General features: G+C 29.7%; 5 protein-coding genes across 5 annotated transcripts; 3 read left to right on the top strand and 2 right to left on the bottom strand.

Moving 5' to 3' along the window:
- Positions 1-211: 211 nt before the first annotated feature.
- Positions 212-1,264, bottom strand: PPL_07821 (uncharacterized protein; the record flags this gene model as incomplete). Its single annotated transcript, XM_020578655.1, has 2 exons — positions 212-262; positions 569-1,264. The coding sequence occupies 2 exons, from the start codon at positions 1,262-1,264 to the stop codon at positions 212-214; spliced, it is 747 nt and encodes a 248-aa protein (XP_020431524.1).
- A 615-nt stretch (positions 1,265-1,879) lies between these two features.
- Positions 1,880-5,197, top strand: PPL_07820 (uncharacterized protein; the record flags this gene model as incomplete). The annotated part of the gene is made up of 5 exons (XM_020578654.1): positions 1,880-1,882; positions 3,908-3,933; positions 4,452-4,608; positions 4,709-4,963; positions 5,036-5,197. The coding sequence occupies 5 exons, from the start codon at positions 1,880-1,882 to the stop codon at positions 5,195-5,197; spliced, it is 603 nt and encodes a 200-aa protein (XP_020431523.1).
- Positions 5,198-5,954: 757 nt separating this feature from the next.
- PPL_07819 (glycoside hydrolase family 9 protein) lies at positions 5,955-7,484 on the top strand (the record flags this gene model as incomplete). The annotated part of the gene is made up of 2 exons (XM_020578653.1): positions 5,955-6,039; positions 6,130-7,484. The coding sequence occupies 2 exons, from the start codon at positions 5,955-5,957 to the stop codon at positions 7,482-7,484; spliced, it is 1,440 nt and encodes a 479-aa protein (XP_020431522.1).
- Positions 7,485-7,553: 69 nt separating this feature from the next.
- On the bottom strand, positions 7,554-11,773 carry PPL_07818 (uncharacterized protein; the record flags this gene model as incomplete). Its single annotated transcript, XM_020578652.1, has 7 exons — positions 7,554-8,441; positions 8,505-8,659; positions 8,893-9,984; positions 10,055-10,489; positions 10,560-11,254; positions 11,317-11,515; positions 11,770-11,773. 7 exons carry the CDS (start codon positions 11,771-11,773, stop codon positions 7,554-7,556), a joined length of 3,468 nt encoding a protein of 1,155 aa, XP_020431521.1.
- Positions 11,774-12,005: 232 nt separating this feature from the next.
- On the top strand, positions 12,006-16,745 carry PPL_07817 (uncharacterized protein; the record flags this gene model as incomplete). Its single annotated transcript, XM_020578651.1, has 12 exons — positions 12,006-12,027; positions 12,695-12,893; positions 12,965-13,494; positions 13,561-13,620; positions 13,692-13,945; positions 14,018-14,105; positions 14,174-14,224; positions 14,286-14,729; positions 14,801-15,188; positions 15,238-15,584; positions 15,640-16,026; positions 16,096-16,745. The coding sequence occupies 12 exons, from the start codon at positions 12,006-12,008 to the stop codon at positions 16,743-16,745; spliced, it is 3,420 nt and encodes a 1,139-aa protein (XP_020431520.1).
- Between the last annotated feature and the right edge of the window lie 290 nt (positions 16,746-17,035).

The following is a 17,035-nucleotide window of genomic DNA, read 5'->3' as shown; positions in this document are numbered from 1 at the left end:
CTACACATAATCAGCAGTAAACACAACTTTATCTTTAACCTATTCTATGATAATAAACATATTCCAATTAAGATATAAATGGAAAGCTGAACCTTTCATTTATATATATTGTGATGTAATACTAATTGAATTATGACCCCTACACAAAGCAAACAACACAAATAATATTAAAAAAAATTGCTTTAATTTTATTTTTATTGTTTTTTTTTTTTTAGGCGCCGGTATAGAGTAACTGACCACTGTTAAATCTTTGCAAACTGTACTATAGTAATTAATCATCGATTTGTAACGATTGATTTATTTAGTTTAGTTTGATAGTAAATTTTAAATATTTCAATGAACATTATAATTAATTAAAAGTAATTTATAAAAATTAAAGATAATTTAATAAATAAATAAAAGATTGAAAATTTAAATAAATTATTGATTTATAAATAAATACATTGAAATATTATTTTTATTTTTTATTAAAAAGTTAAAAAGAATATATTTTAATGTTTTTTTTTTGATATTGTTATTGTTATATATATTATTGTTGTTGTTGTTGTTGTCGTTATTGACCAAAAACCTTTCTACGATGATTACCTGGTAGTGAATGATTAACTAGTGATGCTTCACCATTGGTGTTACCAAGTAATTCATGAGGTGGGATAAATTTGGGTTTAGCTTTACTCTTTGAATCTTTTCTGACTGGCATGTGAGAGATCTCTGGTGTACCAATCATAAAGTCGTTATTGGTGGTGTTGTTGTCAAAGTTATTAAAGTTGTTGGTGTTACTATGTAAATATGGGTTAAAGTGAGTGGCGGTGGTGGTGTTGTTGTTGATGTCGTCGTCATCATCGATTTGATTGTTGTTACGACGATCGTCTTCTTCGTCCGACGATATATCAGAGTCGTCGTCTTGGTGTCTGAGAGGAATCGGAATGGGTATTGGTGCAGATGCTGATACTTGAACATCTTTAGTCGGTGTTGCAATGCTGATGTTCAACGAACGCAAATAACGCAATTTAATATTGTTGTAGCCGTCGTCTTTGGCTAGACTCGATGAAATCGGGATGTCAGACTCCTTCTCGCCAGCCACTGTAAGAATCGGTTGGAGATAGTCTCTTGTTCCGATGATGGTGGCGCCACGACGTCTGCCGTCGATACCAGTTGACCTTCCGTCTTGTTTGTCTGGCGACTTCATCGATGGCACAGTATTTGAAGGGTGATCAAACCCAACAATCTTTTGATGATGATTGTACTCTTCGAGTGCGGCTCTCATAATGGAATGATTTAATAATTATATAAATAATATTTATGTGTGAAGTTGGATAGATAGTGGATATATTGATAAAAATATTGATCAATTAAAAAAATAAAAACAGTAAATTTACAAAATAAAATAAAAATAAAGATAGATATTGGTATAGATATATAAATTAAAAAAGAGATAGATAAATAGATGGATGGATGGATATGTAATAAAAAAATAAAATAAAACCTATAAATGTAATTGATGATTCTCTCTCTCTCTCTCTTCCTAATGATTATACTATTTGATGTTGTTGCTAAATAAGATTTTGATTGCTGATACTAGATATTATTGTTATTACTACTAATTGTTGGTTGATCGGAACTGTGATTTTGTTCCCTATCGCCAAGAATATAAATTTAAAATATATGATATACTATTATTATAATAATGTGTCGAAATTTGTAGCATGGTAATAAAGAATGTAATAATTGGAACTTGGTTGATTGATTGCTTTATAATTTTGTGAGGGGCTTTTGTTTTGGTTTACTATCTAACTTGATGTTCTGGACCAAAATTTTATATGCTCATACTATATATAATATATCTAAAGCTAAAATGTTGTTTTGATAAATAATAATAATAATGGTAAAGTTAATTTATTTGTTAATTTTTTTTTTGTTTGATATTTCTTGAGAAATGAAATTGAATTGACAAAAAAACACAAAAGTAAACAGTAATTAACAAAATGGATTGAAAAAACACAAAAACATATTTTTTAAAAAAATAAAAATTAATTAAAATGAAATGAATTAGATTTATTTATGATTTATGTGAGGTGATTGATTGGTGGTTTTTTGATTGGGTTTTGGTGTGTTTTGACTGATGTATGGTTTCGGGTTAAACACAAATCCATGGATCATCTAAATGAAAGAATCAACAAACATTCTTTTATTTTCATACATTGGTAATATATATTTGTGTGTGAAAAGAGTCAATATAAATCATATATACACACACATTTAAATGATATTAATGTACAAATTGAGAGAGAAAAATTATTGTTTTTGTTTGTTGTTATTGTGTATTGGTGTTTGGAATCGATCTATTGTTATTGATAATCAATTGCAAATTGAATGTGGATTGATAGTTATGTAATCACGATCAATTTATAAAACAACGTATTCATCATTACTTCTATCTCTAACTATAAATATTATTATTTTAATTATTATTTTGGAGCAAAAAAAAAAAAGAAGACAAAACAAAACAGACACTCTCTGTTTGAGAAAAAAAATATGATTAGAAAACAACAGTCGTCTTTGGGACAACATATACAAATTTAAACATATATTTGTAATAATATGTTTGTTTTACTATTTAAAAATTACTATTTACATTTTTGAAAAAAGTAATTAATCATCGGTGAAGCTTGAATAAATAAATAGAATTTTTATATATTTATTTATTATTTATTTATTATTTATTTTTTTATTGATATAGTTTTTGTTTTATAAACAATATAATATGATATGATATTGATATGAGTGTGTTGTTTTTTTTTTTTTGTTGTAGTTAAGTTAACTATGCTATGTTGGACTATTATTATTATTCCTAAGTATTGTATCTTTTTTTTTTTGAGTCGTAGATTTTAACCACATACAACATGATAATAGGATACCACAAATATAAAGAAAACAACCACTCACTCAACCACGGACGCAACAACACACATTATAGGATTTAAACGTTTATTACTTTAATAGATAGAATTATATGATAATAAATAATAAAATATTGAAACAGCAATGATAGTTTTCTTATCAAGTTTGAAATATTCCACATGAATTCAATTACACTTTCAATTTCAATTAAATCTGAAAACATTAGATTCATTTGTGTAGAGTGCTTGCAAATTTGAAGGTGTATATTTGGTAGTATGACAATGTAGTGAAGTGTGAGTTCTGTATTTATATTGGAGTTCAATGATATCTTTATGTCCCCAATAATGAAATTGTTATAATAAGATAGATAGTGCAATTAGATATAGATATTATAATAATAATAATAATAAAACAAATGCTAAATAGTATACGATTTTCTTTCTTCTTTATATTGATATATACCCTTCTATAAATTTATTATTGATTATGATAATTATAATATAATATTATTCAAAAGTAAAGATCTTTGTAATAAATATTCATCTGTAGTAGATTATTATTATTGTTATTGCTATTAAAGGAGTCAATAACATTTAAACTCTAAAAATGAAAATGATAATTGTTTTGATGATGTATTGCGGTGTGTTGTTTATTAAACATCACTTCGTTGACTGATAACAGATTGATTTATTAAAATACGATAAGATGATATCTTTTTCTGTTGTTGAGTTTATTTGATCAAACTATAAACTATGATGGTTTGTTTGTTGTTTGATCACACCACACACTAATGGTGTCAAGCATACATACCTAAATAATAATAATAAAATAAATAATTGTTTAATTTGTGTAGATAAGTGAGATTAAAATATACAATGACAAAAAAAAAAAAAAACAAAGTTTTTTGTCGTTTTTTCTTTGTGGTGTTGGTGTGTCTCCACTAAAAAAAATGAAAAATGAAAAAAAAAATAAAAAAAAAATTCATTTTATTTATTTTTAATTAAAATAGTGTTCGTCGAAAATTCCTTTCACTTTGTATTTAGTTGCAATGATCAATCACTTACAGTTACACTTATTGTTGTTGTTTTTTTGAAAATATTTATAAACCACGTATTACACAATAAAATCATTCTATACTTTGTTGAAGTGCATTACCTATCATGATTTAATAAGCTAGTTTAGATAATGTTAACATTCTTTCTTGGTGATGCCAAAGCTATACATCCATTCATTTATTTTATTATTATTATGATTTTTTTTTTTTTTGAATATTAACCAATGATTATTTAATAAATCATTGTTAATATCAATATTATTTAATTTATTTTAAAATAAAAAAGTAATGTCAAAAAATAAAAATTTGTTGGGACTTTTCCTAATAATTTGTTTGGTACCCTTTGTGAGATCTGGAGAGCTGGATGGATTGGATGAAAATGTATGTTACTATTCAATTCTTCAACGATTTTAGTTAAAAAAATAAAATAAAAAATTATTAATGCTGCTATATATCAGGTTATTTTTGGGTACCTAATCTCAAGTTTTATTGCTGGAAGATCAGCACCATCAGCACCATCAACACCAGCACCTATTGCACAAAAGGTAGAGCTCATTAGAGAGCAACTATTCGAGAGAAACTCCTCTTTAAGAAATGACAGCTCAAGCTTGGATTTTCATATGGACATGAATCTCAACACTGGAATTTATCAAGAGGTACATTCATATCTTATTATTTTTCTGACAATACTGATCCCCAAAAACATTTCTAATATTCCTTTCTTTTATTGTTATTATTATTTTTTTATTTTAATAGTTTTTGGGTAAAAATCAAAAAATCAATGCTGATGATTTGAAGTACCTTAAAGACTTGATCAATTCACAAGATGTTAAAGGTTTACCAACTTACTCTTTCTTCTTGTCAAACAAAACTTCAACTAATACCACTAAAATCTTCAGATACATCGTAAGATTCCAAAAAGGAGATAATCGTGCCACTGTTTTCTGGGAGACTGGAGCACCAGATAAATTACCATCATTCTGTTCTGTTTTAGAAGGATATTATGACAAGGTAACTTTATTAATAATCTTTATTTTTAAAAGTTTATTTTTAAAATAATTAATAATTATTTTATTATTTTAGTACAAAAATTATATTGCCATTTTCCCACATGATTTCAACCCATTCCCAAAGCCAACAACTAAGTCCAAATCCGGAAGTCATAAGGATGTTCAAAAATCAAAGAATCATGATAACCAAAAGAAACACAAGAAGGGAGAGAGACATAAAATGAAAAAGGTTTAATTTGGACCTTTAGCAAGTAAAGATAATTTAACCTTATCTTTTTTTATAAAATCAGCAAAACGGAAATTGATTTTTCCAATCGGATTGTTTTATTTTAATTCTTAAGAAATAAATAAAAAGTATAGTTTTAAATTTAAAATTAATTTCTCATATCTAAAAAAAAAAAAAATCAAAAAACTCATTTGAACTGTCCAACCAATACCCAATTTTCAATTTCCTTTTTTGTTTCTGTTTCTAATTGGCTATTTTTAATTTGATTAATTATTTCTAAATTGTTGTCTCCATGAAAAATCAATTCTAATTGGCTCCTCATTTTTAAAATTTGATTCGATTTCAATTGGTATCATGAGGAAACCAAAAAAAGTTGTATTTTTTTTTTTTTGTGAAGTTTGTTTAATTTATTAAAACCATCATTAAAATTGCTTTGCTTTCATTGAAGTTTGATTAATTTCAGTGGTTTCAACAGCAACTATCTGATCGACATCAATGCAATCATCACAAACCAACAACAATCCCAATATAATAATGATATATATTATCAAAAAATTAAGCAATTGACAGTTTTTTTTTCTTTACAGTCTAACTGACTGATTAGACTATGAATATAAATAGAAATGGACAGCAGCAGAGCATCAATCATTTATTTATTTCAATTAAAATAAAATAACATCTATTTTATTTGTTATAAATACTTAAACACACCTATTTATCTACTATCTATCTATCTATAACAATACTTATATATATCTAAAATAGAATGAATATATCGAAACATATTCATATTATTGGTAGCATTGCTACTTTATTACTTTTAACATCAGTTGTTTATTCTATTTCTTCTGGTAAGTTATTTAAAAAAATAAAATATAAAAGTTAAACAATTTAAAATATTTAAAATTATTAATATTTTGCTTTTGTTGTTAACAACATAGAATCATATAGATCACATCATAGAATACACATTAAACAAACACATAATTATTGTGAGGTAATGAACAATGGTTTGATGTTCTACAAGTATAATCGTGCCGGTAGACTATCGGATAATGACGTTCCCTGGAGAGGACCATCGGTACTTAAGGATGCCAGTCCAAATTCGACACCAAATGCCAACGGCGACGGTGATTTATCTAAAGGTTACTTTGATGCCGGAGATGGTGTAAAATTCGCTCTTCCAATGGCCGCCTCTATGACAATCTTGGGTTGGGGTTACCTCGAGTACAATGAAACCATCGAAAATTGCAACGGCAAACAGATATGGTTGGAAGACTTGCAATGGGGATACGACTGGCTCATGGCTGCCCACTACGCTGAGAATCGATTCGCAGGTCAAGTCGGTGAGGGTAATGCCGACCATGCTTTCTGGGGTCCACCAGAAATGATAACAATGGATCGTCCGGTCTACATTCTCTCGGATACCGCACCGGGAACTGAGGTTGCCATGGAGGCATCGGCCGCTCTCTCCATCTGCTATATGATCTTCAAGGATATCAATGTGACCTATGCCGAGCGATGTTTGCAACACGCCCAAGATCTCTGGACATTCGGTGACACCTACCGTGGTGTCTACTCTGACTCGATCCCCGACGCCCAAGATTTCTACAAATCGTGGTCGGGCTACAAGGATGAGATCGTATGGGGAAGCATCTGGCTCTACCGGGCAACCGGTGACAAAGAGAAGCTTGCACGTGCCGTTTCCGACTACGCTGCTTTCGGCATCGGTGAAATGGCTCAAGCCAATTCTCACGATTGGGATTTGAAAGCACCGGGTGTTTCACTCTTGATGTCACAGCTGTTCCCCGACAATGAGACCTACAGAAATGACATCGAGCAATTCCTGAATTGGTGGCTTCCAAAGGGTGGCGTTCCCTATACTCCAGGTGGAATGGCATGGATCAGAATGTGGGGACCTGCAAGATACACTGCTACCACTTCATTCCTTATGTCTGTCTATGGAAGACTGACAAACACCCAGAAATACACTGATTTCACGGCGTCGCAAATCAATTATCTTCTTGGTGACAACCCCAATCGTCAGTCATTCGTTGTTGGCTATGGACCAAATCATCCGATTAACCCACATCATCGTGCCAGTCACCATTCTCTTACCAACAATATTAACAACCCAGTAAACAACACCTACCTATTACTTGGAGCTCTTGTCGGTGGACCAGGTGTTGATGACTCCTACGTTGACAATCGTCTCGATTATGTAAAGAATGAAGTGGCTTGTGATTACCAAGCCGGTTTCTTAGGTGCTGTCGCCTACCTCTCATCAACCAATTAACAATAAAAATTAATACATTTTTTATTTACTCTTTAGAATAATAATACTAAATTGTTGTGTTTCTATTTATTATTTATAAAATGAGTAGGCTGATGAATCTCCGACTCCAAATGGATTGAGTGGCACAAATATTATACCGGAATTGTAATCATAGTCTCCCGGTGCTGAAACATATGCTCTTGAGTATCCTTTCTCAATGGAGGTGACCTTAGGACTGACACAGTCACTAGTAATCTTTCCATTGACGTCTGGACATTGTTGGATAGCCAATACGTAACCAACTGACATATGAAAGAAAGAAGCAATATTAGGGGCACCAATTAAAATAATTGACATTCCAATGATCTCTCCAGGGTATTCATTTGAGTCGAATGAAATAAAAAGAGGGTCGAATGCTACTTCTGAAAACAATCTATATTCAATAAAGGTTTTGTACTGTGTATATAATCTGATCACCATTTGGTCATTTATGCTCGGCACTCCACTTGTTACTAACTTTATATAGAGTTGGATATGATTTGGCTTATAGTCAAATGGTTGATATTTAACTGCAAAAGGTGAGCTACCAATGATAGTTTCAGGTGTCAATCTATAGAATCTTGAAGTGAATGCGTCATAGAGATGAATTTGTGGACATGCATATTTAGACTTAATGGTAAGTTTATATTTGCATTCTGGGCTTTCTGATAAGTCTGAAATAGACATATCGATCGTTAGATCACACAATAGTTCTATAGAAAGCGTTCTGTTTTTGTTCGAGGACCCACATTTTTTTTTATCACTAGGATTAGCTGTGTATAGCAATGACAATCCATTAGGTATCTCTCTTACCTCAGGTGTTCCTGACCCAAGAGAATTGTTCTTAGTGCTTTCTATCATACATGCTTGGTTGTTGGTATATCCAAGCAAATTATCACACAATGAAACATTTCCACATAAGTTGAAATAAATATCATACTATGAAATATAATTATTGTATTAATTTAGGATATCTTTTAATTCAAACAAAGTATAACTTACTTTTTCATCTTGGTTTAGAGGAAAGTTTGTTTTATAGTATTCATTTTGGTATTTAATAAACTCTCCAAAATCATAGTAATTTCCATTGGATCCAAGATATCTGCACGTGGACACGGAAGAGAAAGCATTTTTATTTTCAAAACTACCTTTAGATACTGTGGAAGATATATACGAGATTGTGTTATCAACTTCTGATAATATCTTCAATCCACTCATTGTCAATGTAGATTCTACTCCACCAACCGCAAACTTAGTATCGGAAAAAGTGAGGGCATCAGTTGGGCGTCCAAGTAAAAAGACTCGTTGGTTTTTTGAAATAGAATCTATATTTTATCATAATTAAAATTAATATTAAAAGTCCTTGAGTTCTTTAAAATTAAAATATTACCTGTGATTCCTGAATAAAGAGTATTTTGGATGGATTTGAATTTGCCAACATATAATTTTCTTTGAGCATCTCTCCAAAGTTGTTTGACATTCGATCCACTTTTGATCTGCCATGCGTCAGGAATGATATCAACAACATATTTAACTTTGTAATCGATTGGCATTGGAAGAAGATCGAGATTATCAGCCCATGATTTGATTGGATTGTTGACATTAGCACCATAAGATCCAGCAGCTCCTCCTTTAACAATGATTCGAGAGAAACTTGATGATTGTTCAAATCCATTTTGTTTGGACTCACTTGATGAATAATCAAAATATCCTTCAAATGAACCCCCACCTTTCATTCCAAATCCAGATGCTTGTGCTGCAAAAGACAATGCAAGATTGATATCAAGTGAATTTGATGATCTTGATGCAAAGTTGACTTGACTGACTTTTGAAACTTGTTCAAGAGTTCCACCAAGAGTTGCGGTTTCTTTGTAAAAGATTCCATATTTCTTAACAACAACCATCATATCATCAACACTTTTGACTTTTGAAATGTCTTGGATGAATTTCGGATGGAATTTCGGATCATTATTGTGTGCTTTATAGATTTCACATTGGAATTTGGTTGATGCAATCGATCCAGAAACTGTTGAATCATAACCTCCTGCAAATTGCATACCAAAATCCAATGAAAATGCCAATTGGAGTGATGCTTCAACCAACCAATAATCCATTTCTAAATGGGCTTCGGTATGAATTCCGGCATTTATACCCTTCTTATAAGAAAATGATTTTGCAGTTGATGAGAAACTACTCATTGTTGAATAATCACATTTGATTGATTTCTGAGCAGAGAATCCATGTGGAATTGTATAAACCATATCACGATATTGATCTTCCAATGTTGAAAATGATTGATTGCTGCAATATGAAATCGAGAATAAAGGTGCTGCATTATCTTCCATTGTTTCGAGATCAACTCCATGGCCCATATAATTCAATCCTGGCAATGTGAAAAGGTAATAATTGTCTAAAATTTGAGTTTGAATGTTTGACATTCCTCCTTTGAATTTATTTGGCATACCAATTGGTGGTGCTTGTCCTGTAGATATTAAATAAAGAAATAAGTATTTTTGCGATTTCAATTTCTAAGTAAACTAATTTATAATCACCTGAACAATCATTGACGATTTGATCAAAACAATCCAATAAACAACTTTCAGGAGCTTCATTACAAATCTTATCACCACATATTGGTGCTGGTTTTGACTCTTCTAAAATCAAATATGAATTCAATGATTGATATTCACCAGAATCAGAACTCTTCCATTTCAAACTTAAAGATCTTTGACCACTCGATGCTGAGAATATCAAAATTGTGACTGAATGATATTCTTGTTTCGATGATAACAGTTTGGTTCTGAATGATTTGATCTTTTCATTTGAAAAGTATGAATCAAAAAGAACTGTATTATCAACATAAACAACAACTCCAAGATTGGTTGCTTCCAATTTGAAATCATAATCAATTGTTTTGTTGATTTGAATATCTGATTCTAAAATACCTGAAACTGGACATTTTGCTGATCTAATCCAATTGCTGAATTCTATTTGAAAAAAAAATATTAAAATAATCGAATTAATAAATGAAAATATTATTAATAGCTAAATACATACCAGGATTAATTAAATAATTTGTTGGTATCACTCCACATTCACTTGGTATTATTATATCACCCTGGAATTGAGTTGGTTCTGGAATGATACATGATTGGAATGATCTAAACTTCCATCCAGGTTGAATTGAAAGGAAATCAGATTCACTACTTGAGTCACTCGATGAACCGGTTAAATCCTTCTGAATTGCTGAATTTGGTTCTAGGGTGCATTGTTGATTGTTTGATAATGAACAATATGAAGCACCATTGTCAGAATCAATTGATGATGAATCATCACAATTCACAGCAACCTTTGAGAGATCAGTTGAAAACAACATCATTGAAGTTCCAATCAATTGTATTTCATTTCCAGTGTTGCATTTTATCTCTGTTGAAAGAATATTTGATGAAGAATCTGATATATAGATTGCGGCACCTTTATCTAATGCTTGATTCTTGCTGATAAATGAATTTTCCAAATTGAAATTTGTTTTATCTAGATATATAGCACCACCTTGATATCCTTTGTTGTTAATGAATTTTGATTCTTTAACATTAACATTGGAGTCAGTTGCTGAAATTGCACCTCCTGTTTGAGAATTGCAATTGGTGATTGTAAATCCACTCAAAATGAAGCTATTTGAGAATTGAATAGTAAAGGCGCTACCAGCATTCTCACAATCAATTATTGTAGCTGAATATCCTCCTTCAGATCTTAAAATTAAAATTATTAATATATTTGTAAAGAAATATTACCAAATGATACTTAAACTTACCTTATTTCAACATTAAAATTGATTAACAACTCTTTATTGTTTGGTCCTCTATAAGTTCCTGGCATTGCAATAATAACAAGTGATGATTGATCTTTGTTAAAGTCAAGTGCTGTTTGAATATCAGGATATGGATTTTTGTAACTACCACATCCATTGTTTCCTGCGCAGTTTGAATTTGGATCAACATAAACTTCTGAGCCTATAAAAAAGTTTTGGTTTAGTGTTGTAATAAAAAATTAATTGTTAAAATAATTTTGAATACCTTTTGACAAAGTTATAAAAAATAAAAATATAAAAATAAGATAGTTCATATTTTTTGAGATATTAATATAAATATTAATCCTTCTTTCACAAAAATTATATATTTATAAAAAAAATTGTGTTTATTATTTTTCGTTTTTTTAAATCTTTTACATTTCTTTCGTTCTTGAATTGTACTTTTTTTTTTTTAACCCATTCTTTTACCAAAAATAGAGAAAAATATAAACAATCCTTTTTTTTTTAAATGATAGAATCATGTTGGAGTTAGAATGATGCCATTGGATACTTATGTCGAAAAGATAGATTCTCTAATTAACTTCTAAGATCTTTTGTATGATCTCCTGCCTATGTAATTACAACTAAGGAGGTCAAAAGGCTAGACACTATGAAATAACATTCTTTTGAATTAAAAGAAGTAGCAAAAAACCATGGGGTCTAATATGTTATTAGGTAATTTTTTGACGAATGAGGGATATGTTTTCCTAATTTTAGAACAAACAAAAAAATCGCACCAAAACAAAACTGGCTTTTGCTTGTAACAATAAATCGAATAAAATAAAAAAAAAAACCACCTTGATCACATTAACCCCACTAATTTTTAATTTTTACATTTTTTTTAAAATTAATGCGCAGGCGAAAGTTGTTTTGTTTTGATGTCAAAATAAAAAAGAAACTAACCACTTTTAAAATGAAAAAACCCAAAAAAAAAACAAGGGATATGTAACCCTTAACTAGTTTTTTGCAAATGAATAAAAAAACACTCCAATTTTAAACTCTTAACCAAATTTGACGAAAAACAATTGTCTGAATTATCATCGTTTTACCCCACTTTTTGATGTTATGATGGAAAAAAAAGATCACATGTAAAATTACAAATTAGAGAGGGTTTTAAAATTGGAGTGTTTTTTTTTATTCGTTTTGCAAAAGCAAAACAAAAAAAAAAACATAAACTTTGATTTTAAACGAACAATTTTTTGTTTTTATACTATTTAGATCAATAAAAATGAAAGTAATACATATAATATTAGTACTAATATCTCTAAATTTGGTATATGCAGGTAGGTACGATGATTGTGATATTGAATTTTTTTATTAATTAAATAAATTAAATCTATAGATATTTTTGTTAAACTTGATGCGACATGTGGATCTACATGTGATGGAACATCAGAGAAACCATTCACAAATATCAAAAATGCTTTGAATTCGATTTCTTCAACACAAAAAAAGATTTCAACAATCAGTATATATGCCGGTACATATACTGGAGTACAAAATATTGGTGTTGAAATTAAAAAAGGAGTAAAAATTAAATCGTAAGTTAATAATAATATTTTTGAATACTTTAAAAAGTCAATGTTAAATTATATACAATCTTAAATTTAAGAATACCAGGACAAGAAGTTACTATTGATTGTCAAAAGGTTGGATTTGCTTTCTCGGTAATAGATGTACAAGAATTTTCTTTGAGTGGTGTCACAATAAAAGATTGTTCTGCTTCAAAAGGAGGTGCTATGAGAATAATAAATTCCAAAACAACAATAACCAATACTAATTTCAAAGGAAATATTGCTTCTGTTGGTGGTGCAATCTACTCAAAGTCAAGTAAAAATGTGATTTATGAATCAAAATTTACTGAGAATGTTGCTTTGGAAACTGGATCCGCAATCCACTCAATTTCATCTGATATTAGAATTCTATCAACAACACAATTCACGGATGTTAATGGTGCCAAAACAATTTTTATTTCGTGCAAAAACTCGAGCATCAAACTTGATGATGCAGTTACCATCGATAGCTATATCGCATGTGATGAAGGATGTATCACCAAACATAAATCAAAATCATATTGTAATACTGCTATTGATACATGTTCATTTACTGGCGTAATTCCAAGTATTGTTGACGATACAACAAGTAAGTTTATTACTTTTAAATTATTAAAATTGGTATCATGAATTAATTTAAATAATCGATCTATAGTTTACACCACAGGAATGTTATATGAAGCATATTTTAATGATCTAAAACCAAGTAGTCTTTGTAAGTATTTTAAATTTTAATTGATAAAAAATATTTTTAATTAAATTATTATTTTAAAAAACTTTTTAAAGTATTCAAAAAGATTATTCCAGACAATACAATTGAAGACTTCTTGATTGGCCATGATGGAAAGGTTTATGGTGTTTTAACAGGATATTTACACATGGATAATTCAATGAAAGTTAAATTCAGATTTGAAGGAAAGAATCTTGGATTCACTTTGAAGATCAATGGTGTCAAATATTTGGATGTTACTCAAACTAATAATTTTGATTTCCCTTTTGAAATCTATTTAGTTTCTGGAGTTTCCCATCAAATTCAAATTGTAATGTATCTTTAAATATTTGAATTAGAAATTGTAAGATCTAATAATTTTAATTTTTGTTATTTTTTTTAGATTTTGAATTCAGATACAACTGGAATTGGTCGTTCATTCAAATTGTATCAAATCTCACATGATTACAGAATATTCTACACTGAACAAAGTATGTATCTTATAAAAATCATTATTATTTATTATTTTGAAAGAAATTTATTCTAATTTCTATTTTAGTTTGTGGTGATGGTGTTCAAGATGATTTGGATTATTGTATTGAAGATTCATGTAAGTATTTTTTCAAGAATTTATTGAAATAGTATTAATATATTTTAATTTTAAATTTTAGATGATATTTTTAATCCGTCAAATCCGTCATCCGATAGAGTTTGTGGTGAAGAAAATATTCACATGAACTTCCAAGATTGTTTCAATGAAATATCACAAAATTGTGAGATTCCAAAGAAGAAAGATCATATCAGTCCTCTTGGAAATGTTGGTGGAATGATTGGTGATCTTGTTGAGAATCAATATCTTTGGAATGTTCCAGGATCTGAACATTTCACTTATGGAATGAATATTCTCAGTGGTCAACAATCGAAAGCACCAGTATTCCAATTTGATTATTGTGTTGAAGTTGCCAACAATATTCTTGAAGATCCATACAGAATGATGGCATATGAAATCCCACCATCATTGAATATCAAATCTCTTCCAATTTGCACATATACTACACATACCAAAATGTATAATTCATATTCTGAATTTCAAAAAGAATATCAAATTGATGGTGGTAAGTTTTCTAGTTTTAAAATTTTATTTTAATTAATACATTTACCAAAAATTAACGATTTAAAAAAATAGGTTTAGAAGCTTCAGGAGATTTCAAAGAAGAATTGATCGATTTCAAAGGTGGATTCTCACTTGATGGATCAATTGGAGCAGCAAGAGATCAATCACAATCATCAACAAAAAATGTTTTTGTGACTCAAGTTAATTGTACAACAACATACATTGAGATGGATGATCAAAGAATCAGATTCCATCCAATGTTCTTGAAAGATCTTGCAACAATCAAACAAAAATCAGATCTTTTGAAAATATTTGATAAATATGGAACATATTATTATTCAAGTGCATATATGGGTGGAAAGTTGGTTCAAATTTCAACAACTTCTGAAAGTATTGACACTGATGAAAAGAAAAGTAAATGGAGTATTGCTGCTGAATTAAAATTAGGTGCTGATGTTGAGTAAGTAGATTTTTTCTTTATTCAAATATGATATTAATATATTTTGAAGAATCCCAGGTTTTGAAGGAGGAGGTAGTAATAGATTCAACTTGGGATTGTCATCAGATGAAGAAACCTATAGTGAAATTCAAAGAAAATCAACATATTCAAGTATCATCACATATGGCGGACCACCTGCAGCATTCGCACCATCTGATAGTTTTGTACCCCCATCTTTTCATGGATGGTCATCCTCAATTGATCTATTACCAGTTCCAATTGGATTCAAAGTCAAACCAATCAGAGATTTACTCAAAGATACATGGGCTATCAAACTTGGATCAACAGAATACAAAGTTGCTCAGCTTTGGAAAGAAATGGAGAAAGTCTATTATCAAATCAATCGTGTAAATCCAAGTAAGTAATATTAAATATTTCTCTATATTGTTATTAATTCAATTATTTCTTTTAGTTCCACTCCCTGGTGATTACAAATATTCTTTAATTTTTGATTTCCAAAGTACTGATGACCTTCCTCCTACACCTCTTCCAAAATACATCTTGTCAATTGATTGGTATAGTTTTGGTGAAAAGAAATCTTTTTCAACAAGAATCAGATTTGTACACTATGAACCATCCGGAGCTCAATCTGAATATTTATTCCCAACCAAAGGAAGCTCAAATCCCTTATGTATTGATAATCCCCAGGTATCATTTTCTGATGGAACTATATCAAGTAAAACATGTGACTCAACAATTGATGGTGCTACAACAACATTCAGATTTGATTTCTATGGTCCCAATTTTATGGCAAGCACTAAACCCCCAGAAATCTACATTGATGGACTTGATAATATTGGTAAATTTTTAAAAATGATTATAGTTGATATTTTTTAGTTATATTAACTAAGTGTTTTAATTCATATAGGTACTTCAACACTTATTTCATGGTATACTGGTGAAGCTATTAAGTTGTCTCGAACAACAGGTGAAGCAAATGTTTTGCAAGGATTTTCAGCTTATGCAACAAGATCATTGATTCAATTTGAAGCTGCCCGTACATCATTAATTTCAGCTTCATCCAACATTGGTGATATTGGATTTTATATTGGAGCAAGTGGAAGCTCAAGAGATGGTCCAATACTTGATTACAGATATACAATTGACAAAGGAATGAAAAAGGACTTCAATTTCTATAATAGATTCACCAAAGATTTTGTATTGGATACTCAGAAGTATGAACCGGTTACTAAATTCTACACCTATCCTTATAACATAATAGGAACAACTCAATTCAGAGTAGATTACCTTTTGTATATTGCCAACAACCAAGACAAAACTAATTGGAAATCAAAAGTATACTATTACCATATTATAGAGAATCCAGAACAACAAGAATATTTGCTCGGACATGTTAATACCTTCTACAATTTAAAGCCGCTCACCAAAGATATTCCATCAAAATGGTTTTCATTCACAAACTACAACCATAAATCAATCGGTGGAATTGGAGCAGTAACAGATCCATTCAACTTTAATGCACCGGATCGTGCTGTGGATTTCTGGGAATACTCTTAATAACTAAATATTTTTCTTTAAAGTATTTTCTAAATAAATAATTCCCACTGGCGACTTATCCACACTATTTTTAATTACAAATCGTTTTATATGGGGTTCGCAGAAAAAATACAAATCAATTTTTATATACTACAAATCATATCCTTCATAACGTTATGAAAGCACATTTTTTTTTTGAAAACCGATTTTTTTTTTCTCATTTATCATTCATATTTAATTCAATATTGAATATTTATATATAAATGATTTGTAAAACGAGATTTAATAAATGTAATGGTGTTGTGTGCTTC

Source organism: Heterostelium album (assembly GCF_000004825.1).
Source record: "Heterostelium album PN500 unplaced genomic scaffold PPL_scaffold8, whole genome shotgun sequence".
In the NCBI taxonomy this organism is placed as follows: Eukaryota; Evosea; class Eumycetozoa; order Acytosteliales; family Acytosteliaceae; genus Heterostelium; species Heterostelium album.
The sequence above is the reverse complement of the archived record's forward strand: the minus strand, read 5'-3'. Positions and strand labels throughout refer to the sequence as shown.